This window comes from Balaenoptera borealis, assembly GCF_965194805.1.
Source record: "Balaenoptera borealis genome assembly, chromosome: 2".
Lineage (NCBI taxonomy): Eukaryota > Metazoa > Chordata > Mammalia > Artiodactyla > Balaenopteridae > Balaenoptera > Balaenoptera borealis.
Window position 1 is genome coordinate 116220990 of NC_138867.1, and position 27441 is coordinate 116248430.

At 43.0% G+C, this 27441-nt stretch overlaps 1 protein-coding gene across 1 annotated transcript in view; it reads right to left on the reverse strand.

The window, feature by feature from the left end:
• SPOCK1 (SPARC (osteonectin), cwcv and kazal like domains proteoglycan 1) overlaps positions 1–27441 on the reverse strand; it is a 550861-nt gene that overhangs the window by 269047 nt on the left and 254373 nt on the right. Inside the window, exon 3 of the mRNA XM_082379674.1 lies at positions 24722–24767. Within this exon, the coding sequence (XP_082235800.1) occupies positions 24722–24767 (46 nt within the window). The remainder of the gene's footprint in view (positions 1–24721; positions 24768–27441) is intronic.

Here is a 27441-nt window from a genome sequence, read left to right on the forward strand (position 1 = left end):
TCTCAAGATTTGAACCCAGTTTTCCAGTTGTAAATGGGAAGAACCTGTTTTCTTTATAGAGTTGTAAGTATTAATGGTTATATGCCTGTGCACATACATTTTTTAAAGAGGGCTAGATAGTACTGGCATACAATAGGTGCTCAATAAACAGTAACTACTTTTTCCAACTAGTATTAACTCAGCACTTACTTTGTGCCCAGCCCTACACCGGGCCCTGGAGATACAGAAGTACACAAGACATATAAGCCTCGTCCCGAAGAGATCACAGTTTACCAGGGATATAAACAGTAAATAATTCTGAAAAATTATTAAACTACAACTGTGTAACAATGCAAAGCATAGACTATTAGGAGAGTGTGATCTAATCTAGTCTAGGGTCAATGACAGGAGGTTTCCTTGAGTAAGTGACATAAACTGAGACCTCAGGGATGTGTTGGACAGGGGGCCAGAAATATGCTAAGCAGAGGGCACAGAACGTGCAAAGGCCCTGGTGCAAACTATTTGCAAATTATTATAATATTATAGTATTAATATTAATACTTAAAGGAATAGTCAAATAGCCAAGAGATGAAATAACTAAAATTTGCTCTTAGTTACAATTCACCTATCTCCCTCCATACTATCTGAAAAGTTATACCACCCAGATAACTTTCCATTTTGTACATTTAAAGAATCACACTTATATAGGAAAACATGGTTCTCTAAGAAAAATGGAAAACATACAAAGAAGAAAATATAAACCACAGAGTTATGAACATACCAACAGCTAAGAATATTCTACAGAAAAGCTCCTATAGCACGATTAACTAGACGACTGGCATTATCATTTCTTTTCTTTTGTTTGGTGGGGGAGGGTAAGTCTTGGTGATTTCCATAATGGTATATAAATGATGTCCTTGCAAAAAATGTCTATCTGTCAAATCCCCAAGGACTCAAATACTGGTGCTCCAGCTGAGAACTCACTTCTGTGTGCAGTTCTGGAGAACAGCCCGGTCCCCTCCCCCGCTTTGCCAGGTCAATTGTGAAACTCCCTGGAGCGCACCTCCCAGCATCTTTGCTTTGCCATGGGCACTCAGCTCCACTGATACTCAGCCCATCAACTAGAGAGAAGGGATCTAACATGTCCTGAGCTCCTGCCATGGGCAGGCATCAAAGTAGAACCTTCATATACATTTTGCTCAATTAATCTCTGACTGCAACCAAATAAGGTAGTTTTAGCCTTCTCCAATCTACAGACTGAAGTCAGGGATGTTAAGTAACCTCCCCAAGGTCATAAAGTGGACTCACAGTTTAGATCTAGGATAGGATGACTCCGTCTTGGATCCATGCTGATGCTAAGCAGACCAATCTCACCTGGTTTCCCACCCAAGAACTACCAGTCTGATCCCTGCTTACCTCCTGAGACCAGACCAAGTAGGCAGGGTTTCATGGCTATAATGACCTGTTGCTGGGGGCACAGCATGAATGCAAACATGCAAATGTTTCTACTCCAACTTTGCGTTCAGTGACGTAATCCTTTTCCTTTGGGTCACCAAGCTCTCCCCTTCTAACCTGTTCCTGCTCTTGAATCACTGGGTCGGTCCGTGGTCTCTTGCACCTGAACGCCTTACATTTGATAAACGGGCCCTTCATAACTCGCCTGATTCCTCTGTTCATGTAAGGCTCATTGCCCTGATACCAAAACAAGACAAGGACAACACACAAAAAAGAAAAATCACAGGCCCAAATCACTGATGAACATAGATACAAAAATTCCTCAATAAAAAATGACCAAATCGAATACAACACCACATTAAAAGGATCATACAACATGATCAAATGAGATTTATTCCAGGGATGCAAGGGTCGTTCAACCTGCAAATCAGTCAACATGATACACCACATTAACAAAATGAAGGATAAAAAAAAATCACATGATCATTTCAATTGATGCAGAAAAGCATGCGACAAGTTTCAACATTTATTTATGATAAAAATTCAATAAAATGAGTATAGAAGGAATATACCTCAACATAATAAAGGCCATTATGACAAACCCACAGGTTAACCTCATATTCAACCAGAAGTGTCTTAACTGGGACGATGAATGTAAAATTTTTAGCCAAATGCCTGATGGTCAGCACTCAATAAACACTAGCTGTAAATATTATCATGACTGCTACTGTAATAACAACTACTACTAAAGAAAGTCTGAGATAAGGGAAGGCCACCAATCATGGTTTGTTCTCCTCCCTTTTAAAGTCTTCCTAACATTTGTTAAGTACTTTATATGTGCTAGGTCCTTTCTGTACTCTATTTCATTATATAAGCAGAAAAATCTATGAACTGATTTTACTGTAGTGTAGGAACCTGGAATTAGATAGGCTTGAGTTTATATCCTAGGTCTGCCTTATTCTCGTTCTCTAATATATTTAGACAAGTGCTTTACTAGTCCCCAGCCTCCAAGTGTATGACTTTTTCTATCATCACTCTACCAAAGCAGTTTGGTAAAAGTAAAGACTAGTTACACGACGAGTCTGCTTTCCGGAGAAGCAACAGCACAGTGGGGACTCACCAGGCCCCTCTCGGGAGGACTTTTTGGGCTCCACTTTGGCTCAAGGCAACTCTGCTCGTTCAATGAAAAGGTGTCGAATGCAATTTAGTGAGTCTGTGTTCTCCATGGGACAGTATAAAGAAGGAGGTGGACCCCCTGAAGACAACAATTTTGACTTTCAACGTGCTAGCCCTTGATTTTCCCAAGTGCTTCTGAGGGAAAGCAAGGCGTGGGCATTATCATTTCTGACTGATACCCCACCTCCCTCCCCTGACCTGATGGCTCAGCCTGAATGGCATTAGAGGCAGGGATGGTCCCTCCCGTTTTTCCTCCAGAGCAGACCGCTCAGTGTTGACACTAGGCACATACTTTCCCAACACACAAGAATCCATCTTTTTGTTGTTGTTGTTAGTTTCTGCTTTATCTTTATCTGAGAGTTGCAGGGTCTCTTCCTTGGTGTCGGAGATAGCACAAGGTTCTAAATATCTCGAGAGTCATCATTTGATATGCTAACAAAACCACATTTAATCCTGCCTGCACTGCAGATTTCTCCAACAACATAAGCTCAGTCAGATGACAGGCGTTTGTCAAAGCATGCCTTTGGGGCTGTGGGAGGGGATCCAAGGATGTGGCGCTAGACTTGAATCTGGACAACAGCCCATGGCAGGTTCTAGGCTTTCCTGGAGGGCGGAGACCAGCCTAATCTATTCCTACAGGCCTTCCCTGGCTTCTCTGTGAAGAGGAAGGCTTCCCCAGACCCACTTTATTCACTCCCCCTTGCTCCATCATCTGAATGTAAGACAAAAACCTTTCTTTCTCCACAGAGGACACCGATCTCTCTACGTGAGTCTCATGCTGATAAATCACAGTGCATTTGGAAATTTATGCCTGTATCTATGGCTCTGGCAAAATAAAACATAGCACCAGGGCCATTTATTCCCCAGCCATTCTTGCCAAAGACAACAGAATCTATTCAAATGCAGTGTGCAGGAATGCAGGAACCGAAGCCTTCAACTGACTAGCTATATTACTTTCCTTTACTAGGAACACCCAGTAAGCCAGCCATTTTACTTTCTCAGTCCCTTGTCTTTGCAATGAATGAGGCTTCAATCACCTCTGATCAACCCCACCTACTGATCAGGAATCTATACACAGCTGCGCAGACATAGCTTTGGTAAACTGAATCCACCTCAGATGTACCAATCAGGCAAGTTGTTTGAGTAAACCCTAGAGGGGATAATTTCTATTATAAAATAAATGATCGCTTCTCAACAGACCTGCCTTATCTTAGAACTACATCAACTCAAAGTCAGAAGCCATGTCAATGGTAAGTGCTCCTGCCCCCATCCAGAGTTTGGTTCCCTCAACCAGGTGGTTGGCCAGTCTTAGGTGTGCATATCCCAGCAATGGTGACTTTACCCCCACCTACCCCGAGGTGGCCCATCCCGTCCCCACACAGCTTGGGCTGTAAAACAGCCAAACTTGAACTCAGCCAAAGTCCGTCACTTTGCAACTCCCACCCACTGCTTCCAGGGCTGTCCTGAGGAGCCAGACGGCGTCCTCAACTCCCTCTCCACAAGCAACCCAACAAATATCCAAGTGCAGCTATTATACCAGAAGGAGTTCAAAACGCCATGCGCTGTGCTGGCTTAATATGGCGACTGGCCCACATCCCTGTGTCTTATCACCCCACTCCTACTTTCAAAACTATACATAAAGCACTTGAAACCTTTCCTGGATGAAGAAATCTACACCTTGCTGTGACAACAGAATGATGAATGTTCACCCCTAATCTGGCAGTGTAATTCTGTCATCACTAACTGGGACTTTCTCCTCCAGGCCCATCACTAACAGAAAGGACTGACCTCTCTAAAAGTGAAAATCATCATTATTAGCAGATGCCTGCCGACACTTATATGGCCCACACCCCCAAATTGTATTTTTTCCTAAGGGAAAAATATATATCTTTATTTTTCAAATAATTTATCCTAGCAGTACTGCTGAGAAGAGACACGGCTGAAAATTAGGCATTCTATGAGTTTCTATTGAGTTCTCAATGAGTGCTTCACAACACTTGTTTGAAAATATTCCGGAATAAAATTCCTGTGTCTATGTGCTGTGGCAATATGCCCAAATCCTTCTACCATGAGGACCCCTTTTCAACTGTCAAAAAACACCTGTAAACGGCACCCTCCCCTTCACCCTCCAAAGGTAGCTATCATGCTAATAGTTCTGTTGATGGCTGAGAATCTCATAACAACTAAATCTAATATGAATTTGGTAATACTTTTTTTTTAACTTTTTATTTTATATTGGAGTACAGTTGATACTCCAATGTTGTGTTAATTTCAGGTGTACGACAAAGTGATTCAGTTATACATACACATGTATCTATTCTTTTTCAAATCCTTTTCCCACTTAGGTTGTTACATAATATTGAGCAGAGTTCCCTGTGCTACACAGTAGGTCCTTGTTGGTTATCCATTTTAAATACAGCAGTGTGTACATGTCCATCCCAAACTCCCTATCCCTCCCCCCTCCATCCTTCCCCCCTGGTAACCGTAAGTTCCATAAAGGTAACCGTAAAGGTAATACCTCTAAATAAAATGTCAATTTTATTGAGCACATCAGCATCTGCCCACATTTGAGAAACAGGGGTGTAAATATATAAGTGTGTGCAAGGAAAGCATTTCCCATCCTCGTAAAGCCTAAATCACATTATAAAGCTCCCATGTGACATCTCTGTGACCCCCTGTGGTTCCAGTGGTATATAGGGCAGAACGCTGATGTTCATAATCATCCACTGTCTGTGGGTCTGAATTCACCTACAGGCTTGGCATGCAGGAAGGTGACTCTGTGTTCAGGTATCATAGTTCTGGGTTGGATTCTGCATGTCTGACTGAGGACATTGGCTCTACCCACCACTTGGCTGATGAAGGAGACCCATTTGCTTCCACTAATTGGCAGCACAGATGATCTGAACTCCTTGTTTCTGCCAGGAAAAGCCCAGAACTCTCTGTTCCCAATGCTAATCAGTTACCAGAAACAAAACAATCAGAGTATTCTCTGATGGAGACAGGCCATCCATTCTTCCGGATGTTGTCAATTTTATCCATGTATCAAGCCAGACCTTTAGAAGACTGTGTACTCTTTATTAGCCTGGCTTATCATCGAATTACCTTATAGAACTGCACTTTGGCACTATGCCACTGGCATACACCGAGAGATCCTGGAGGAAGCAATGGTAAAAATTTACTGTGGTATTTACTGTCAGACACTGTCAAGAAAGTGGTCCATGTCCACACAACTCCCTTTTTGAGAACTCACTGAAGGAAGGCATCTCTGGTCTCCATACCAGGAACACCTTGTATTTCTCATGAAAAGCTGCCTTTTTTTCATCTCCTGGGCACATAAGGCCGTGTGCTTCCTTCCTTCCTTTGGTTATTAGGAAGCCCCAGGGCCCGCTCTAGAAGTGCACAGAAATGTACTGTGCGTGTGTTTTGAGTGTTACCCTTGCTGCAGCTTTATTTAATTCACTCACATTTTTTCCTTAGATCCAAATACTGTCATCTATTCATTTATTACCTGATATTATAAATTCCTGAAAGTTACCCTTTCATGAATGAGACAGAAAAAACATATTTTTTAAAAAAGACAGAAATGTCAGGTTACCATCATTTGGTTACAAATCTGAGGACAGCTGAGTGACATTTCAAGTAAGTTCCTGCACGGAAACTGAGCATTTACAGACCTGAAGTGAATATAGCAGGAGAACTCAAGTGAAGTTATCTCCACATTTTGAAGTTAGGGGGAAAGACAGGGGCTGGAGTAGAGGCCAGGGCTCGTGGGTGGCACAAACCCTGGGCCACTTCGTCGCTAGAATGTTGGCTCAGAAGGACCACCCTCCACCTAACTGGGGGTCTTCTCCTCTTGGCATTCAGGGCATCTGACATTTCCCACCTTTCTGATCCCTTTCTACCAATATTTTTTGGCCAAGGAAGAGCAGGGGCAGCGCAGGGCCAACTGCTGTACACAGCATTCACCTCCTGCTGAGGGCTCCTCAGGGATGGCACTGCCCACAGCCCTGCCCCAAGCTGCCCCACGGCGAGGAGACTCAGCGCCTCACATGATCACCACAAGATCAAAGGGACTTGGCTCCGGCTCTCTGGGACACGGTTTGTGTCTCTAAATCCCCATAGCACTCTATTTCGTGTGAGTTGTGTGAGTGCTTGAATGCACGTGAGAGGAGGGCAGGGGTGTGTTTCCCTCTTCTCGAGATTAAAACAATCCATCTGCAAGTGGTGTGGGAGGCCGCAGAGAAACAGCAATAATAACCCAGAGGTCGGCCCAGCATTCAGGCTCCCCTGCTCATTACACGTGGCTGCAGGCCTCCTGGCATCTAATCGTAGCCTGGCAACAATGACTCCATCCAGGCCGCGTGCCCCTGCTCCGCCAGGCGCTGCCTCTACCCTCGGGCCACCCTGCTGTTCCAGGTCAGAGGCACCCCAAGGACTCATCAGCCTCCAGAGCCTACACACCACAGGCGAGAGACGAGGTCTGACAACGAGACCCTCGGCTCTCCTCTAGGAGAATCCACAGACAGTCCAAGGACATGTTTACCCTCTTCTCGTTTTTTTTTTTTTTTTTTTTAAATAATGGATTTATTTGCTAATACTGACGAATAAGGAGTTTGTACCCACATACAAAGACTTCTTCATTTCTCGTTCCTCTGCAGCAAGCAGAAGTCCTGGCGATGCTGGGCCCCAGCACCCTCAGGACCACCCTCGGCGACAGCCGGGTCACGGTCACTCTCTGGAGGTGGAGTAGGTGCTGGCTTGTCCCAGACCCCACGCCCCACCCCCAGTGTTCCTGCACCAGACCTACCTCACCGTCTGCAGTCCCCACTCTAGGGGTATTTCAACATCAGAAGGATCTGGAGAGATAACTGGCGACAGACAGAAGCAGCCTACTGAAGTCATGACTTACATTTTCTTCCTCTCTCTTAATAAATGTATTTTTTTAAAGCATCCTATCAAACTTCACTTCTTTGGTAACCGAAGTCTCACCCATCAGGAAACGTTTCTTTCCGTCAGAGGCTGTCCCTCCAGCTCACCTCCCAGCATCTACCCATCCTTAGAAAGGCTCCAGGTCACTTTCTCCATCATCCTTTTCCTGACTCCCACCCAGGAAGGGCTGGCTCTCCCATCCCCTGAGCGCCCCCATCTGCAAGACTCTGTCTGGGCGTCCCAAGCACACACCCTGGGTTATTTTTTTTCACGTGTCCCTCTGTCTCTGTCTCGGCTACACGGACTACAAGCGCCCCGAAGAAAGCTGCCGTCACATTCCTCATCATGTTCCTGCATGAAACCAACTCAGCACCTACTAAGTGATCAGGGAACAATTCACTGATCAATTAGCTCACACACCAAAAGGGAGAAGCAGACACATCAAAACCCCTAAGAGCCTCTCACACTGAGAGTCCAGAACAAAACACCAACCCTCCTCCTTTTACCAAAGCCTTATTGCCTTTCTCATGTACGTGATAATAAGACTGGATCAGGCACTACATCCAGAGTTTTACAGACCCTTCATGTCACAGCTGGGAAAAACATCATAATTTCTATTTTACAGATAAGGAAATTGAGGCCCAGAGAAGTGAAGCGTTTGCCTAGGTACACACAGTTATTAGAGGGAAGAGCTGGAGCTGAACTCAATCTTTGAGACTGCAATGCCCAGGGTCCTCCCAATACCTCACACTGCCTTTCATCATACACGGTTATTAGGGCAGGACAAACATTGGATAGGCCTCCAGCAATGAAGTGTTACATAACACACACTGAAGAACTTAACAGAAGAAAACTCTGGATCTTAGGCAGAAGCGCTATGGGGCACAGGTGACTCTGGCGAGTGCTTCTCCGGCAGCCATCTCCCATTGGGAAAATGCTCTCATCCACTCTGTGGTCTCCAGTGAGGACAATTTAACCAGCATTACTGATCCATTTAAAAATTCAACTGACATTTTTTCCCCTATTGAGAATTTCCCCAAACCAAGGCTGTTTCATTAGGACTCAACAAATACTATGTAATTAATTCAGGGGCTGTTGTTCTAGCAGATGGAATAGCCGAAGGTTTGGGTTTGGCTTTTTTTTTTTTTTTTTTTTTTTCTTTTTATAAAACTAACACTACGTTTTATGAGTTTGGGGAAAGGTGATAAACATGTCTTTTAAATGGATCTGTTCGTGCTAAAAGAACCTCTTAAACACAGTAATAGAAAGCCACAGCGCCCCATAATTGCACGGGAAATTTTACTAGCCTTCGTGATTCCATCCAAAGGGTGGAACACAACCCAGAATGGCTTTGGCTCCTTGGTTCTCAAGGGCCAGGGTGCTGGCAGCTGCTAGAGGAGCCAGAGGAAGCAGGGAACTTAACATCCACAGCGGCCGGCTCCTGTGAGGAGATGGAGCTTGCACAGGGGTCCCCGGCAGGGCTGAGCCGAGAAGAAACTGAGCTTTCCTGGGCACACGCCACATACCAACTCCCCAGCTCTCTGCAATCATGAGCTCACACAGTCGTCACAAATGTCCACCAGATGGATATCGTTAGCCTAGATAAGTCAGATGCCTCAAGTGGATGTCCCACATTCACGGGGGAGCCGAGATTCGAACTCGAGCCTTCTAAACCCTGGCTCTTTCCTCCACCTCTTGCAGTGCCCTCAGGACTCTGTCAGAAAACAAAGTACCTCCTGCTTTGGTCCTTTTTGCTTTTTATTCTGAGCCTCCCTCCCCACCCCTGATGGTTAAAAGGCTCATTTAATTCCATTGGTTTTATTGAAGCGATATTCATACCTCATTGGTTAAACTGTGACCTTTGAAATAAGAGCATCAGACTTCAAATTTTTCATTTTTCCTTCCTTCATGAGGAAAACATACACAGATTCTACATTGCCTGAAACCATGATAGCTTGGCTATCAGAAGGAAAGGACCTCAGGGGCCACCTGGCCCACCCCTTTTATCGCAGAGGTGGGCAAACGGAAGTCAAGAAAGGCCAGTGATTTGCCTGAAGTCGCACATTTTAAGAGTGGCAGAGTCCTGTCCCACCTCGCCCTCCCTTGGGGGACACCACACTCTCCAGGCCAAGGGGCTGGATGGACGAATCAGTCAGCATGTGTTAGAAATGCTAGGAGAAAGCAGCTCCAACAGCAAAGCAAATGAGACAACATAAATGTCCACCAACAGGGGAATAAGTGGATAAATTGGAGCATATTAGTACCACAGAACATCACAATATAAAGGAATTAACTGTATCGACAGCTAACCAATCGAAAACGATTTTCAGTGAAATAAACAGGTTAGAGGAGAAAACACTCATTTCTATATGTATAACAGTGTTTGTAGACATGCACGTATGACATAAAAGGACAAGAACATGGAAAGAAAAGCATGTTAACGATACGGTCACCTTTAAAGAAAAGAAAATGGGAAAGAGGACCAAGGAGGGGCCCCTGGGGGATTTCAGTCTTATATCTGATGTTTTATTTCCTTAAAATAAGCAAACAGGCAAAGGCAGCCAGAGATGGAAGATAAAACTTTCAACTTGATCTAACTTCAAAGCAGATAGGCTGAGTTAAACGAGGAGCAAACCAATATTTGAATTAACAGTTTTCTGCTGCTTCTCTGGCAGAATTGACTTGGAAAATTTAAAAATCAATACTTTAAATTTTTAAAAATAGTAACCATTGTATGGTCATAATCAAGAAAGAGAAGAAGAGATGGCAGGAGGTGAGAGGCTGAGGTGGCTGGAGTGAGGTGTGAATGTCTGGGGCAGGAATCGGTAATTTTAAATAACAGGAGGTATTTCTGTTAAGGGGAGAGAATGGTCCTTAACTTATGTGCAAAGGCCGAGGTGAGAGGGAGGAACCAACCAGACCAAACATGAGGGAACCCGGAGAAAATTAAGATGCTTCCCACAAACCAGGCCAGCTGCCTCTGAGAATCAGTAGCCCGAAGGATCAGATAGGATGAACAGATCTTTAAACACTGAAAAATTTTCAAGGCCCTACAAATGCGAATCAGAGGCTCCTTTTGGGGTGAGGTTAAATTCCACATCAAGAGGAAAGCTATGGGGATTTAAGATTTCTATAAAGCCTATCATGTAAAATTTCAGATTAATCTAGAGGGAAAGAAATCTCCTTCTAAAGAAAAATATTAGAAATAAGCAATCTTGGCTCCCCCAGGAGCTCTTTAAAATTTGGACAAAACATGTTGCTGTGATGGTCCACGGGGCTCTGGCTCCAGAAACACGGCTGGAACACAGGAAGAATTCTCTCCTTTCAAGTTTTAGAATTTTCGCCTGAAAACAGTTCGGGGCTTTGGTGAGGATTTGAGCTTGTCAGGATCTTGGTATAATAGATTGGAAGTCAAAGGGCAAGGTTTTTCTTCTTTTATTCTACTCAAGTGAACAGCATAAATGAAAGGGGACCCTGCCTTTCGGAGCTTTACTTTTATCTGGAGATCAATTTCTACGAGTTCATATTCTGCTCTGAAGATCACCAGCATCATCTGAGATTTAGTCACAGCCAGGCCGCTCTGGAGGAAAAATGATTAATATTCACTCCAGAAGGAAAAACGTTATCCTTTAAACCAACACCTCCACACTTTACCTCAAACATTCATTTATTCCACATTAAAGGAAGCCACTCGTCTCAGAAAAAGTTCCATGATAAATCCCCTTCAACCATCTTTCCTAAAATGGTTTGTCCCATCAAGTGGAACTTCTTACCCAAGTACATCAGTGGGTTCTTTCCTGAGCAGACCATGGCTGCAGTATGGAACCTAGATTAATTTGCATTCCATCACTTCGGACATCTTCAGGTAATCAGAATTTTATATTAAAGTGATGCAATGCTTTTATACACAAATTACCTTCTCAACCCCGCAATACAACAACAATAAAAACCTTTTACTTGGCAAAAGCATTATGAATAAGCTCTGATTTTCTTTTTCACAAAGGACTGGTCTAGAAGTTTTGAAGCTGCCTGTTAGAATTCACTTTGCTCCTTGTTCATCCCCTCCCCTCAGTGAATCCCCAAAGCAACACCTTTTATTTTTGTACCACAGTACTGTGGTTCAACCAATTCTCTCTTTCCCCTCCAGGCCCTTTGAATAACCTTCCTCATCAGCCACCCGACTCCAAGGAAAAAGAGGATCTGTGAGACTGCATCCTCAGCGTCTCCCCGAAGGGAATGTTGATCAGCTAAGGCTGGGGGCACCCTGATCCGCAGTCAACAGACACAGACTGAGTGAGGCCAGGGGGTCGCAAAAACTGTCATCCCGACTAAAACTGCCCTGTGTCACTAGGGTAAACAGTTGACATCATATGAGCTTCCCAGTTTCCCAGGCCAATACTTTTCACTTTCCCACCCCCACCAGCACTTGTCCCTGCTCCCCACCCCGTCACCCCCAGTACGGACACACACTCCGTGCTGGTGTGAGAACTTGGACAGATGACTAATGATTTATAATCCCGAGTGTCCCAAGAAAGACCTTCTTTAGTGTGGTCCCTACTATCTAGCGTAGGGGGTTTAAACATCAGCATTCGGTACCTGTTGAATGAATGAATGAATGAATGAATGAGCATTAAGTGCCTGAACCTTTTCAGCCCCAATAATGAGGATGTGGAGGTGCAACGGCAATGACTTGCCTAGTGTAAGACAGGTCAGCTCTAATTTAGCCCGGGAGCGCCAGAGCATTGCAACTGTGAGCGCCCCCATGAGGGAATACAAGAAGAAAGAAAGAAAACCTGCTTGGGAAAGGAGGGAAGCAACATGGAAAGGCAGCTAGACAGGAAGAGGAGGGAGCGAAAAAGATCAATTGCTGGCTAAAACAACACTTAACGGAGCGCCTGCTATCTGCCAGACACATTAACTCATTTAATCCTCTCGGTGCTCTTATTGTTACCATTTCCAGACGGGAAGGCTTAGAATCAGAGAGGTTAAGCAACTTGCCTAGAATCACACAGCTAGTAACTGGCAGAGTCAAGTTCCAAATTTAGAGAATCTGACTACAAACCCCGGGACCCCATACTGCACTCACCAAAGTGTATCCCACAGAAGATACCACTTTTGCTGGGGACATGACAGGTATGGTGTGAAAAAAATAACAGCAAAAGCATGTGGTCAAAGGCAAATTTAGCACATGGTACGTTAAATGGGCTTCTTTACTAAAAGACTTCTTAGAGCTTTTAAATTGCTAACAAACACTGTGAATCTCCACGAGATGAACAGAGCATATGTGTGTCCCAAACTTATTTGCGCAGGGACTGTTTTCTTGGGGAAGCATCTTGCTGGACCAGATGCCACTTTCAGAAGCATAAAACTCACGTCTGCTCAACACCCACTCTGTGCTCCAGGTTTGCTAGGGGCCAGTGGAGGGAAGGTGCCAAAGGCAAAAGCGGCAGAGGCCACCCAAAACTCTGGAATCACTCCAGAGCCCTCCAGGCTCGGCCAGCCTCCCGCAGAGGTCCACTCTGAGGGCCTCCACTCCTCCTGCCCATATAAGACAGGAAGCCGTTTGCATCTGCCAGTTGCCCTCTTGAACTATACAGCCTGTCCAGCTCCCCGCAGGGCATCTGTCTTTGTGGACTTCACAAAGGAAATTCCTCACCTGAGTTAATAATTGTTGCCTTCTATTCTGAACTCCCAGTCTGTCCCTTCTGTGAGGAGATGTGGCATTACAATCAAAAAGGATAGACTACTTTATCCAAATCTCCGAGAGAATTCTTAGAAAAGCCTCAAGGTGATAGCTATTATACTCCGCTGACAGAAGCATTCGTGATCCTCTTAAAGATAACACGTTAAAGACGTTTTCAGCCTTGTGGAAGGAGACCTCCAGCCAGGCGCTTTTCTTCTAACTACCTTGAAGTCATTACATGATAAGTGCTTGCTCTGTGAAGCCCTGTTGTTCAAAGTTCAGTAACTATCCTTCAGCAGAAAGAGCAATTACAGGGAAGTAACTATTTCTTGAATACTACGTGTGTCCTTACTATTCACACCAATACTTGAGGCAGTCAGGAGCTACAGGGCATTTCAGAGGTGAAGCTACAGAGCTGAATGGTTAAGTCTGACCATCTGTGACCAAAGCCCAGGGATCCAAGACAGTGAATGATGCAATGGAGAAGTTACCTAAGAGTCGGTAGGAGGGGCAACATTTAGCAGGTGTGTCTTGGGTTCCGAATCACTGCTGTTGAGCCACTAAACTAGGTCCTCTAAAGTATTGCCTTCAACCTGTCACTCCTCTGCTCAAAAACTTTCTATGGGTCCCCACTGCCAAGAAAACAAAGTTTAAACTTCATAGATTGGTATGAAATGCCCTTCACAGCCTGCCTCAAATCCCCCTGTCTGGCTACTCTCTACCAGAATCCCCCGTGTATGGCCTTCCTTCCCCTTTTCTCCCCCTGCATTTCAAGCCCACTTCACACCCACCTCTATCATGAAGCCACTTCCACCTCCATCTCAGAACATGCTTGTCATCTGGCCCTCTAACATGCTTTCCAGCAAGTTCCATTTCTATAAACTGAAAGTCATCCCCAACCACAAAACTGCCTGAACCACGTTGGATTCTTTTTTAGCTTGGGAGTGGAAACGACTTCTCTCTGCAGCTGACAATCTCCACTGGAGTTCGGCAATCCTCCTATTTTCTGGAAGATGAAACGCCCAATCTCTTCTTCCATGCCAGTGGTTTATATTGCGCCAGGCCGCGTCAGCGCTGATATAGTAACCTCCCATTTTTATTGAGCGGCACCCAGTGTAATTGATGACATCTGCTGGAGCCGATATTTTAAGTGAAGGCTATTCTCAGCCCTGCCTGCTCTCCCCCCAGCTCAGGATATAAATAGCCAACAGCAGCTACACCTGAGGTACAAAGTGGGCCTTCTCAGCTAAGGTCCTCAATTATACCCCAGAAGGTCATGAGGTTTTCTGCAAGGATTTATCTCAGCAGATCGAGCTTTCAAGCCTGCAGAGCTAGGAAAAGAGGGAGCAGGGGCAGGACGCTGCTAGATATAGTCGCTAACATTCCTTGGAGAGAAAAATCCCTGTTTGGACTTTTTGGTTAGGCAGATTTAAATAGCATGTTCAAAGGAAGCTATCATTTATATCATATATGTAGATATATCATTTACATATATGAAGTGACAAATGATGCCCACCTTCATGTATAACCTTTCCCAATGTGAATTAGTAAAAATTAAAATGTCCCTTGGTAAAGTTTTAGTATTTGTTTGCAGGCCTTGGGGAAGAGTAAATTTGGCATTTATTTAGGCAACATTTGATGCTTACAGGACTAGAACCTAAATCTTTTTCTGGACTGGAAAGCGTCAGTTCATGGTCGCCATCACCTGCAGTAGCTCCATAAGAAAGATCCTGGAAGGGGTGTTTGCAGAAGGGCTCATTTACCAGGTACACGCAGGGAACGTGTTGCTCTACATCTGAGTGTTCTTCCAACATGAAGGTGTAGCCTTTTGAGAAATTTTTAGAAATTTTGACCATTTTTGATGGAAAATTTCTAAATTACAAATACCTTCATATGTTTTACTGTGGTTTACTGTGATGACTCAGTCACTGTTAAAGTTGTCAGTTCTCCAAAGAAGACAGCAAGATGGCCAACAGGAACATGAAAAGATGCTCGTCATTGCTGATTATTAGAGAAATGCAAATCAAAACTACAATGAGGTACCACCTCACACTGGTCAGAATGGCCATCATCAAAAAGTCTACAAATAACAAATGCTGGAGAGGGTGTGGAGTAAAGGGAACCCTCCTACACTGTTGGTGGGAAGGTAAATTGGTGCACTATGAACAGTATGGAGGTTCCTTAAACAACTAAAAATAGAACTAACATATGGTCCAGCAATCGCACTCCTGGGCATATAATCCAGAAAAGACGAAACTAATTCAAAAAGATACATGCGGTAAGACGCGGAGATCACCTTCCTTCCCACAGATACAGCAGAAATACATCTACACGTGGAACTGCTCCTACAGAACACCCACTGAACGCTGGCAGAAGACGTCAGACCTCCCAAAAGGCAAGAAAATCCCCACGTACTTGGGTAGGGTAAAAGAAAAAAGAAATAACAGAGACAAAAGAACAGGGACGGGACCTGCGCCAGTGGGAGGGAGCCGTGAAGGAGGAAGGGTTTCCAGGCACTAGGAAGCCCCTTTGCGGGCAGAGACTGCAGGTGGCAGAGGGGGGAAGCTTCGGAGCCGCGGAGGAGAGCGCAGCCACAGGGGTGCGGAGGGCAAAGTGGAGAGACTCCCGCACAGAGGCTCGGCACCAACCAGCACTCACCAGCCCGAGAGGCTTGTCTGCTCACTCGCCGGGGCGGGCGGGGTCTGGGAGCTGAGGCTCGGGCTTTGGTGCTAGCCGGGAGGGAGTCCGGGAAAAAGTCTGCAGCTGCCGAAGAGGCAAGAGACTTTTTCTTGCCTCTTTGTTTCGCGGCGCGCAAGGAGAGGGGATTCAGAGAGCCGCCTAGACGAACTCCAGAGGCGGGCGCGAGCCGCGGCTAACAGCGCGGACCCCAGAGACTGGTAGGAAACGCTAAGGCTGCTGCTGCCGCCACCAAGAAGCCTGTGTGCGAGCCCAGGTCACTCTCCACACCGCCCCTCCCGGGAGCCGGTGCAGCTCGCCACTGCCAGGCTCCCGTGATCCAGGGAGAACTTCCCCGGGAGAACACACGGCGCGCCTCAGGCTGCTGCAAAGTCACGACGCCTCTGACGCCGCAGGCTCGCCCCGCCTCCTCCGTACCGCTCCCTCCCCCCGCCTGAGTGAGCCAGAGCCCCCGAAGCAGCTGCTCCTTTAACCCTGTTCTGTCTGGGCGGGGAACGGACGCCCTCAGGCGACGTACACGCAGAGGCGGGTCCAAATCCAAAGCTGAACGCTGGGAGCTGTAAGAAGAGAAAGGGAAATCTCCCCCAGCAGCCTCAGAAGCAGCGGATTAAAGCTCCACAAACAACTTGATGTGCCTGCATCTGTTGAATACCTGAATAGACAACGAATCATCCCAAATTCAAAAGGTGGACTTTAGGAGCAGGATATATTAATTTCCCCTTTTCCTTTTTTTGTGAGTGTATATGTGTATGCTTCTGGGTGAGATTTTGTCTGTATAGCTTTGCTTTCACCATCAGTCCTAGGGTTAAGTCCGTCCTTTTTTTTTTTTTTTTTTTACTTAAAAAAAATTTTTTTTTCCTAATATATGCTTTCTTAATAATTTTTTCCGTATTTTCTATTTTAGAAATTAAAAAATTTTTTAAAAAGTTTTTTCATATTTTTTATTTTAAAAAATTAAAAAATTTTTTTTAATAAATTTTTTTCTTAAAAATCTTTTTCTTATTTTTTACTATAAAAAAATTAATAAATCTATTTTTAAAAATTAAAAAAAATTTTTTTCTGAATACATTTACTCTTAATAATTTTTTTTCTTATTTTTTATTATAATAGCTTTATTTTATTTTATTTTATCCTCTTTTTATCTTTTTATTTTTTTCTCCCTTATATTCTGAGCTGTGTGGATGAAAGGCTCTTGGTGCTCCAGCCAGGCATCAGGGCTGTGCCTCTGAGGTGGGAGAGCCAACCTCAGGACACTGGTCCACATGAGACCTACCAGCTCCACGTAACACCAAACGGCAAAAATCTCTCAGAGATCTCCATCTCAACATCAAGACCCAGCTTCACTCAATGACCAGCAAGCTACAGGGCTGGACACCCTATGCCAAACAACTAGCAAGACAGGAACACAGCCCCATCCATTAGCAGGGAGGCTGCCTAAAATCATAAGGCCACAGACACCCCAAAACACACCACCAGAAGTGGACGTGCCCACCAGAAAGACAAGATTCAACCTCATCCACCAGAACACAGGCAATAGTCCCCTCCACCAGGAAGCCTACACAACCCACTGAACCAACCTTACCCACTGGGGACAGATACTAAAAACAACGGGAACTACGAACCTGCAGCCTGTGAAAAGGAGACCCCAAACACAGTAAGATAAGCAAAATGAGACGACAGAAAAACACACAGCAGATGAAGGAGCAGGGTCAAAACACACCAGACCTAACAAATGAAGAGGAAATAGGTAGTCTACCTGAAAAAGAATTCAGAATAATGATAGTAAGGATGATCCAAAATCTTGGAAATAGAATAGACAAAATGCAAGAAACATTTAACAAGGACGTAGAAGAACTAAAGAGGAACCAAGCAATGATGAAAAACACAATAAATGAAATTAAAAATACTCTAGATGGGATCAATAGCAGAATAACTGAGGCAGAAGAAAGGATAAGTGACCTGGAAGATAAAATGGTGGAAATAACTACTGCAGAGCAGGATAAAGAAAAAAGAATGAAAAGAACTGAGGACAGTCTCAGAGACCTCTGGGACAACATTAAACGCACCAACATTCGAATTATAGGGGTCCCAGAAGAAGAAGAGAAAAAGAAAGGGACTGAGAAAATATTTGAAGAGATTATAGTTGAAAACTTCCCTAATATGGGAAAGGAAATAGTTAATCAAGTGCTGGAAGCACAGAGAGTCCCATACAGGATAAACCCAAGGAGAAACACGCCAAGACACATATTAATCAAACTGTCAAAAATTAAATATAAAGAAAACATATTAAAAGCAGCAAGGGAAAAACAACAAATAACACACAAGGGAATCCCCATAAGGTTAACATCTGATCTTTCAGCAGAAACTCTGCAAGCCAGAAGGGAGTGGCAGGATATACTTAAAGTGATGAAGGAGAAAAACCTACAACCAAGGTTACTCTACCCAGCAAGGATCTCATTCAGATTTGATGGAGAAATTAAAACCTTTACAGACAAGCAAAAGCTGAGAGAGTTCAGCACCGCCAAACCAGCTTTACAACAAATGCTAAAGGAACTTCTCTAGGCAAGAAACACAAGAGAAGGAAAACACCTACAATAACAAACCCAAAACATTTAAGAAAATGGGAATGGGAACATACATATCGATAATTACCTTGAATGTAAATGGATTAAATGCTCCCACCAAAAGACACAGACTGGCTGAATGGATACAAAAACAAGACCCATATATATGCTGTCTACAAGAGACCCACTTCAGACCTAGAGACACATACAGACTGAAAGTGAGGGGATGGAAAAAGATATTCCATGCAAATGGAAATCAAAAGAAAGCTGGAGTAGCAATTCTCATATCAGACAAAATAGACTTTAAAATAAAGAATATTATAAGAGACAAAGAAGGACACTATATAATGATCAAGGGATCGATCCAAGAGGAAGGTATAACAATTGTAAATATTTATGCACCCAACATAGGAGCACCTCAATACATAAGGCAAATACTAACAGCCATAAAAGGGGAAATTGACAGCAACACAATCATAGTAGGGGACTTTAACACCCCACTTTCATCAATGGACAGATCATCCAAAATGAAAATAAATAAGGAAACACAAGCTTTAAATGATACATTAAACAAGATGGACTTAATTGATATTTATAGGACATTCCACCCAAAAACAACAGAATACACATTTTTCTCAAGTGCGCATGGAACATTCTCCAGGATAGATCATATCTTGGGTCACAAATCAAGCCTTGGTAAATTTAAGAAAATTGAAATCGTATCAAGTATCTTTTCCGACCACAACGCTATGAGACTAGATATCAATTACAGGAAAAGATCTGTAAAAAATACAAACACATGGAGGCTACACAATACACTACTTAATAATGAAGTGATCACTGAAGAAATCAAAGGGGAAATCAAAAAATACCTAGAAACAAATGACAATGGAGATACGATGACCCAAAACCTATGGGACGCAGCAAAAGCAGTGCTAAGAGGGAAGTTTATAGCAATACAAGCCTACCTCAAGAAACAGGAAACATCTCGAATAAACAACCTAACCTTGCACCTAAAGCAATTAGAGAAAGAAGAACAAAAAAACCCCAAAGCTAGCAGAAGGAAAGAAATCATAAAGATCAGGTCAGAAATAAATGAAAAAGAAATGAAGGAAACAATAGCAAAAATCAATAAAACTAAAAGCTGGTTCTTTGAGAAGATAAACAAAATTGATAAACCATTAGCCAGACTCATCAAGAGAAAAAGGGAGAAGACTCAAATCAATAGAATTAGAAATGAAAAAGGAGAAGTAACCACTGACACTGCAGAAATACAAAAGATCATGAGAGATTACTACAAGCAACTCTATGCCAATAAAATGGACAACCTGGAAGAAATGGACAGATTCTTAGAAATGCACAAACTGCCGAGACTGAACCAGGAAGAAATAGAAAATATGAACAGACCAATCACAAGCACTGAAATTGAAACTGTGATTAAAAACCTTCCAACAAACAAAAGCCCAGGACCAGATGGCTTCACAGGTGAATTCTATCAAACATTTAGAGAAGAGCTAACACCTATCCTTCTCAAACTCTTCCAAAATATTGCAGAGGGAGGAACACTCCCAAACTCATTCTACGAGGCCACCATCACCCTGATACCAAAACCAGACAAAGATGTCACAAAGAAAGAAAACTACAGGCCAATATCACTGATGAACATAGATGCAAAAATCCTCAACAAAATACTCGCAAACAGAATCCAACAGCACATTAAAAGGATCATACACCATGATCAAGTGGGGTTTATCCCAGGAATGCAAGGATTCTTCAATATACGTAAATCAATCAATGTGATACACCATATTAACAAATTGAAGGAGAAAAACCATATGATCATCTCAATAGATGCAGAGAAAGCTTTCGACAAAATTCAACACCCATTTATGATAAAAGTCCTGCAGAAAGTAGGCATAGAGGGAACTTTCCTCAACATAATAAAGGCCATATATGACAAACCCACAGCCAACATTGTCCTCAATGGTGAAAAACTGAAACCATTTCCACTAAGATCAGGAACAAGACAAGGTTGCCCACTCTCACCACTATTATTCAACATAGTTTTGGAAGTGTTAGCCACAGCAATCAGAGAAGACAAAGAAATAAAAGGAATCCAAATCGGAAAAGAAGAAGTAAAGCTGTCACTGTTTGCAGATGACATGATACTATACATAGAGAATCCTAAAGATGCTACCAGAAAACTCCTAGAGCTAATCAATGAATTTGGGAAAGTAGCAGGATACAAAATTAATGCACAGAAATCTCTTGCATTTCTATACACTAATGACGAAAAATCTGAAAGTGAAATTAAGAAAACACTCCCGTTTACCATTGCAACAAAAAGAATAAAATATCTAGGAATAAACCTACCTAAGGAGACAAAAGACCTGTATGCAGAAAATTATAAGACACTGATGAAAGAAATTAAAGATGATACAAATAGATGGAAAGATATACCATGTTCCTGGATTGGAAGAATCAACATTGTGAAAATGACTCTACTACCCAAAGCAATCTACAGATTCAATGCAATCCCTATCAAACTACCACTGGCATTTTTCACAGAACTAGAACAAAAAATTTCACAATTTGTATGGAAACACAAAAGACCCCGAATAGCCAAAGCAATCTTGAGAACAAAAAATGGAGCTGGGGGAATCAGGCTCCCTGACTTCAGACTATATTACAAAGCTACAGTAATCAAGACAGTTTGGTACTGGCACAAAAACAGAAATATAGATCAATGGAACAGGATAGAAAGCCCAGAGATAAACCCACGCACATATGGTCACCTTATCTTTGATAAAGGAGGCAAGCATATACAGTGGAGAAAAGACAGCCTCTTCAATAAGTGGTGCTGGGAAAATTGGACAGATACATGTAAAAGTATGAAATTAGAACACTCCCTGACACCATGCACAAAAATAAACTCAAAATGGATTAAAGACCTAAGTGTAAGACCAGACACTATCAAACTCTTAGAGGAAAACATAGGCAGAACATTCTATGACATACATCACAGCAAGATTCTTTTTGACCCAGCTCCCAGAGAAATGGAAATAAGAACACAAATAAACAAATGGGACCTAATGAAACTTAAAAGCTTTTGCACAGCAAAGGAAACCATAAACAAGACCAAAAGACAACCATCAGAATGGGAGAAAATATTTGCAAATGAAGCAACTGACAAAGGATTAATCTCCAAGATTTACAAGCAGCTCATGCAGCTCAATAACAAAAAAACGAACAACCCAATCCAAAAATGGGCAGAAGACCTAAATAGACATTTCTCCAAAGAAGATATACAGATGGCCAACAGACACATGAAAGAATGCTCAACATCATTAATCATTAGAGAAATGCAAATCAAAACTACAATGAGATATCATCTCACACCGGTCAGAATGGCCATCATCAAAAAATCTAGAAACAATAAATGCTGGAGAGGGTGTGGAGGAAAGGGAACTCTCTTGCACTGTTGGTGGGAATGTAAATTGATACAGCCACTATGGAGAACAGTATGGAGGTTCCTTAAAAAACTACAAATAGAACTACCATACGATCCAGCAATCCCACTACTGGGCATATACCCTGAGAAAACCATAGGTCAAAAAGAGTCTTGTACCAAAATGTTCATTGCAGCTCTATTTACAATAGCCAGGACATGGAAGCAACCTAAATGTCCATCGACAGATGAATGGATAAAGAAGATGTGGCACATATATACAATGGAATATTACTCAGCCATAAAAAGAAATGAAATGGAGGTATTTGTAATGAGGTGGATGGAGTTAGAGTCTGTCATACAGAGTGAAGTAAGTCAGAAAGAGAAAAACAAATACAGTATGCTAACACATATATACGGAATCTAAGGGGAAAAAAAGCCATGAAGAACCTAGTGGCAAGACGGGAATAAAGACACAGACCTACTAGAGAATGGACTTGAGGATATGGGGAGGGGGTGGGGTGAGATGTGACAGGGTGAGAGAGTGTCATGGACATATATACACTACCAAATGTAAAATAGGTAGCTAGTGGGAAGCAGCCGCATAGCACAGGGAGATCAGCTCGGTGCTTTGTGACCACCTAGAGGGGTGGGATGGGGAGGGTGGGAGGGAGGGAGATGCAAGAGGGAAGAGATATGGGAACATATTGTATAGTATAACTGATTCACTTTGTTATAAAGCAGAAGGTAACACACCATTGTAAGGCAATTATACTTCAATAAAGATGTTTAAAAAAAAAAAAAAAAGATACATGCACCCCAATGTTCATAGCAGCACTATTTACAATAGCCAAGACATGGAAGCACCTAAGTGTCCATCAATGGATGAATGGATAAAGAAGTTGTGGTATATATACACAGTGGAATACTACTCAGCCGTAAAAATGAATGAAACAATGCCATTTGCAGCAACATGGATGGACCTAGAGATTATCATACTGAGTGAAATAAGTCAGACAGAGAAAGACAAATATTATATGATACAACTTATATGTGGAATCTAAAAAATAATACAAATGAACTTATTTACAAAACAGAAACAGACTTGTGGACGTAGAAAACAAACTTATGGTTACCAAAGGGGAAAGGGTGAGGAAGGGATAAATTAGTAGGAGTATGGGATTCACAGATGCACACCACTATATATAAAATAGATAAACAATAAGGATTTACTGTATAGCACAGGGAACTATATTCAATATCTTGTAATAACCTATAATGGAAAAGAACTGGAAAAAATATTTATACCTATGTATAACTTCATCACTTTGCTGTACACCTGAAACTAACACAATATTGTAAATCAACTATATCTCAATTAAAATTTTTTTTTAATTTTTTTAAAGTTGCTGAAGTGTGAGGCCCTTGGAGCCCACTGGCATAGGTATAGCCCAGACGGGGCCTCCAAAAGAAAGCCTTCCCTAGCACCTGCCCACAACACACACATGCATGCCCACTAAGTCTCCCACCTATAGTCTCACCTGCACACACCTGCATCATAGCCATTAACACACCTCCCACTGCAATTGTTCACTGAGCTATTTCCCCACTCCCCACTCTGAGCTCCTCCCGGATGGGCACCACAGGTTTTCTGTTTTATCCCCAGGACCTGGCTTGGTGCTTGTTCCAGAGTGCTAGGTCAATAAATGTTTGAGAATGAATGAATGCATGCATGTATGAATGAACAAAGTGTTGCACTACTTGAGGGCATACGCTAAATGTCTATGAGAAAATTTTAATGCCAATTTTGCTTAAAAGAAAACCAGAGTCCGGATGGAGTGACCCATTAAAGTGACAAAGGAGAGAGCCGAAAGGGGCGCCTTCTATCGTGTTACACGTCAATGCTTTCCTTGACTTCTTTGTGTCAAGTTGACCATCGTGACCACATGAAATACTCAATCTACAGAACTGAAGCTGATTCTCAGAAGTGTGAACCTCTGAGACTTGGTAGGTAACATTTTCCCTCTGAGTTGCAGCATTAACTGCATATACGTACTTGAAGTACAATCTGCCACCATTTCAGCAGCAGGGTCTGCGCCAACAGCAGCCCCACATGGAACAATAGAAACAGGGATGTGATCCACAGCAGGTCCTCGCTGTGTCTTAAATAACTCACAGGAGGACAGAGATTTACAATGGCCTTCAGGAGCCTGGCTTTGTGCTTGCTGGTGTGAGAGGAAAGAGCCCTCTGAAGACCAAGCTAAAACCCAAGCGGTAAGTGAGCTGCCCCTGAAACAAGCTTCTATTTAGAAACATGATGAAGTTATTTAACAAAGGAAATATCAGCGCCCCTGAAAGCCTCCCGGGATTAGCCTATTTCTAGACAAGAAAGTTTCATTTTTGTGGCTCCTGTGAATTGGACAGCGTCTCCAGGCACAGTCTGTTCCATGAATGAAATCACTGGACTCAGCCCAACAATCCACCGGGTTAGTTAGTCTGATAAGCATTTTACTATTTTGTTTCTTTATGTGTTTGTTCTCTGACAAAACCAACCAATGATTATAGTGGTCAATTCAATAAAAACATTTTTTAATCTGTCTTAGACAACCTCAGACAAATAACCAATTTGATAAAAATAATTTCTATCACCCCACTCAATTCAGTCCACAAAAGTCAATAAAATAAGACAGCTAGCGGGCCTTTAAGGGAAGAGTAAATCAGCATTCAAGGAAGGAAAAATGAGACAGCATTTCCCATGGAATATACAGCAAGAAACAGTGCATCCTTTACCTTGGTCAAAAGGCTTGTTGGGATTCCAGTTTCTGAAATAATCATCCTATATGAGGGAAAAAAAAATAGAAAACAAAGGTCAGATTTCAAGAAGCTTCGCACATAAATGCATAAAAAGCTGCCTTTCCCCCCACCTCCCAAAACACAAAGGAAAACACTAAGGGCTTAGAAATCTTTCCAAGGCATTCACGTGCAATCAAAAATATCAATTGACTTTTTAAATTCTTGTCTTTCAAACTGTATGGATTATACACTAGGAAGAGTTAATACATTTCAGCCTAATATGGAAACAGCACTGCTCTTCCTGTTTCGACAGATAAACAGAGACACCTTCTAAGTGCAAGACGTATTTGCTATCAATTATACCGCTAGTGGTGATGCCTAGCTGTTCTCACTTGGGATTAAGCCTCTGTGTTTGTAACCACTGATAATTCAACTGTCAACATTCCTCCTACACGAAGACATGTAATTTTGGTGCACAGTTCCAGTTTTCTAACACTCCCCAAACCAAAAAACAGAGGGCCATTCAAATGTGAGAATTAACCACAGGCATATATTCAGCTTAATACCATGTGTCCCGGGTGTGTAAAGATAAAAACACAAAGGCTGGCCAATCTGGTTCGTTCATAACCATGTCCTTCTTGCATGAAGCCTGCCTCGACTTATGCTCTGAGGCTAGACACTTCACTACTTTGAAATTGCAAGGGTCCAGGTCACTCACTTCTCTATCGTCACATTAACCTCTTCCCCACTTCTAATAACCCTTCCCTTCCAAACCTCCACTGTCCGCTCTTCCTCCTCCCCATAAGTGCTCACCCACCCCACTGCGGCCGAGCTCAGCTCAACTGTCTGCAACATGCAGAGGCCTCACCCGTGGAAAACACCTCCACACCATTTTTAGGGCATGTGCCCCCATGCAGTTAATTTCCTCCTGCATATACTCAAATGATCTGCTGGATGTGTTTTCGGCTGGTACTCTGCATGCTGCAGTTCCAGAAAGCTGTCCAAAATGAGGCCTCGATGTCTCTTCCAGAAAAGTTCATTTAGATCAAAGTGCACAATTAGTTTCAACTATGGTCCATGCCATCTCCTGCGGCTGTTTATCTCTGACACCATCTCCTGTGAATTTTATTGGCCTCTGTGTCATTCAATTACCTGGCTTTATTAGATCCTGGTTGAGTTCACCTAAGCTCTTAAATAGATTTTAGGAAACTGGATTTAGAGTAAAATCAGAACATTGCTCCTTGGGCAGTGATTCCATTTTCCAGAGCATGAATAAACATGAATGGGTTCCTCCAGATCCTGGGGATTCAGCATTAAATCATTTTTAACTCCGAGGAATTGGCCCACTTTGCTCTGGCTTTAAATTTATGGCATAACTGGTCTTCTCACCCATCTGGTTAGGAAGTCCCTGAGGTCTACACCATGAAATATCACTGAGAAAGTTTAAAAGAATCCCTCTGCCACATCTCTCTCCATTTATTATTTTAAATATAATCCTAGTCTTTTGAATTATGTGGCAGCCAGAGTTAATGATTCTAAGTTAAGTGCTGGATGATTGGTGGGAAATTTACCACTTGATTTCTCAGCTTTGATGGCCAATATACTCAGCACTAAATATAAGCAAGTGACTCAGACATTCTGCTGTTCACAAGGGCAAGAGAAGAGATAACCCAGGATGAACTCACCCTCACCACTGGAGAAAACATAACAAAACCTCTGCCCTTCCAATTGCGGTTCATCAGTGCCCTCTGCACATCCAGAGGATGGCACCACCCAACCGCAATCTAAAATCACGTGAACTATTTTCTACTTGAACATGCTGTTCTAATACATGGAAGTCCTTGGAAGCTTAGGATGTGTGTTTAACAAGGAAGGACTGGAGCCAAAGACAAGTTCCTTTGCTTTAATTTCACATGTCACGTTCTCTTTGATATCCAAGTGAGGTTTGAGCCAGTCTCAAGAACTGAATATTCCCTAGTGATTTCAACATACGTTATAACTTGGATGGAACGTGAAGTATTCTTCTGGACCTTGCCACATTTCCGGGCTAACTATAACTGCCATTTTTACATATTTCTTGGGGAAAATCATGGTTTTAAATATAAAACCTCTAAAAGTGGCTATCTGCATGAGAATATTTAAAAACTCATTGCACATGTAATAATACTGCCTAACTGCTGCCCAAATCTGAAGGTACACCTGAGTCAAAGCTCATTATGCAAAATGAGTCCTTCAAACAGCCTCTTGCCCAGCAAGGCCAAGTGGGGAAGGAAAATGATTTCCCTGCATCTGATTGCTTTTGCCCTGCCTTAGGAAAGCGGGTGCCAAAGCAGAACCCAATGAGCTAGCAGCCCGGACAACCTTGGGTGTGACCGCTGTGGCTACAGCTGAGAGAGAGGCACCAGAGCCCACTTGGGGGATGGCCGCTGAGCACGGGGAAGGGGGCCACTTAGCGGTCACTGCAGCAGTGAGGTCCAAATGTGAGCGGCCGGAGTTCACGGATCAGCCTTCCACAGTGGACCAGCCAGGTCTGCAGACATGGGCAGTCCAAGCAGCTGGGCCTGTGCCAGTCAATCCACTCTGCCTCTGGGGCAACGTCTGGTGGGCGAGCATCCAAACCCGTGTGGAAAAAGCCAAAGCTAGAAGAACGCCCTTCTAGAGCTTCACCTCACCCCTGAGTCCCACTTAACAGTCAGTATGCTCAAGGGACAAAGGAC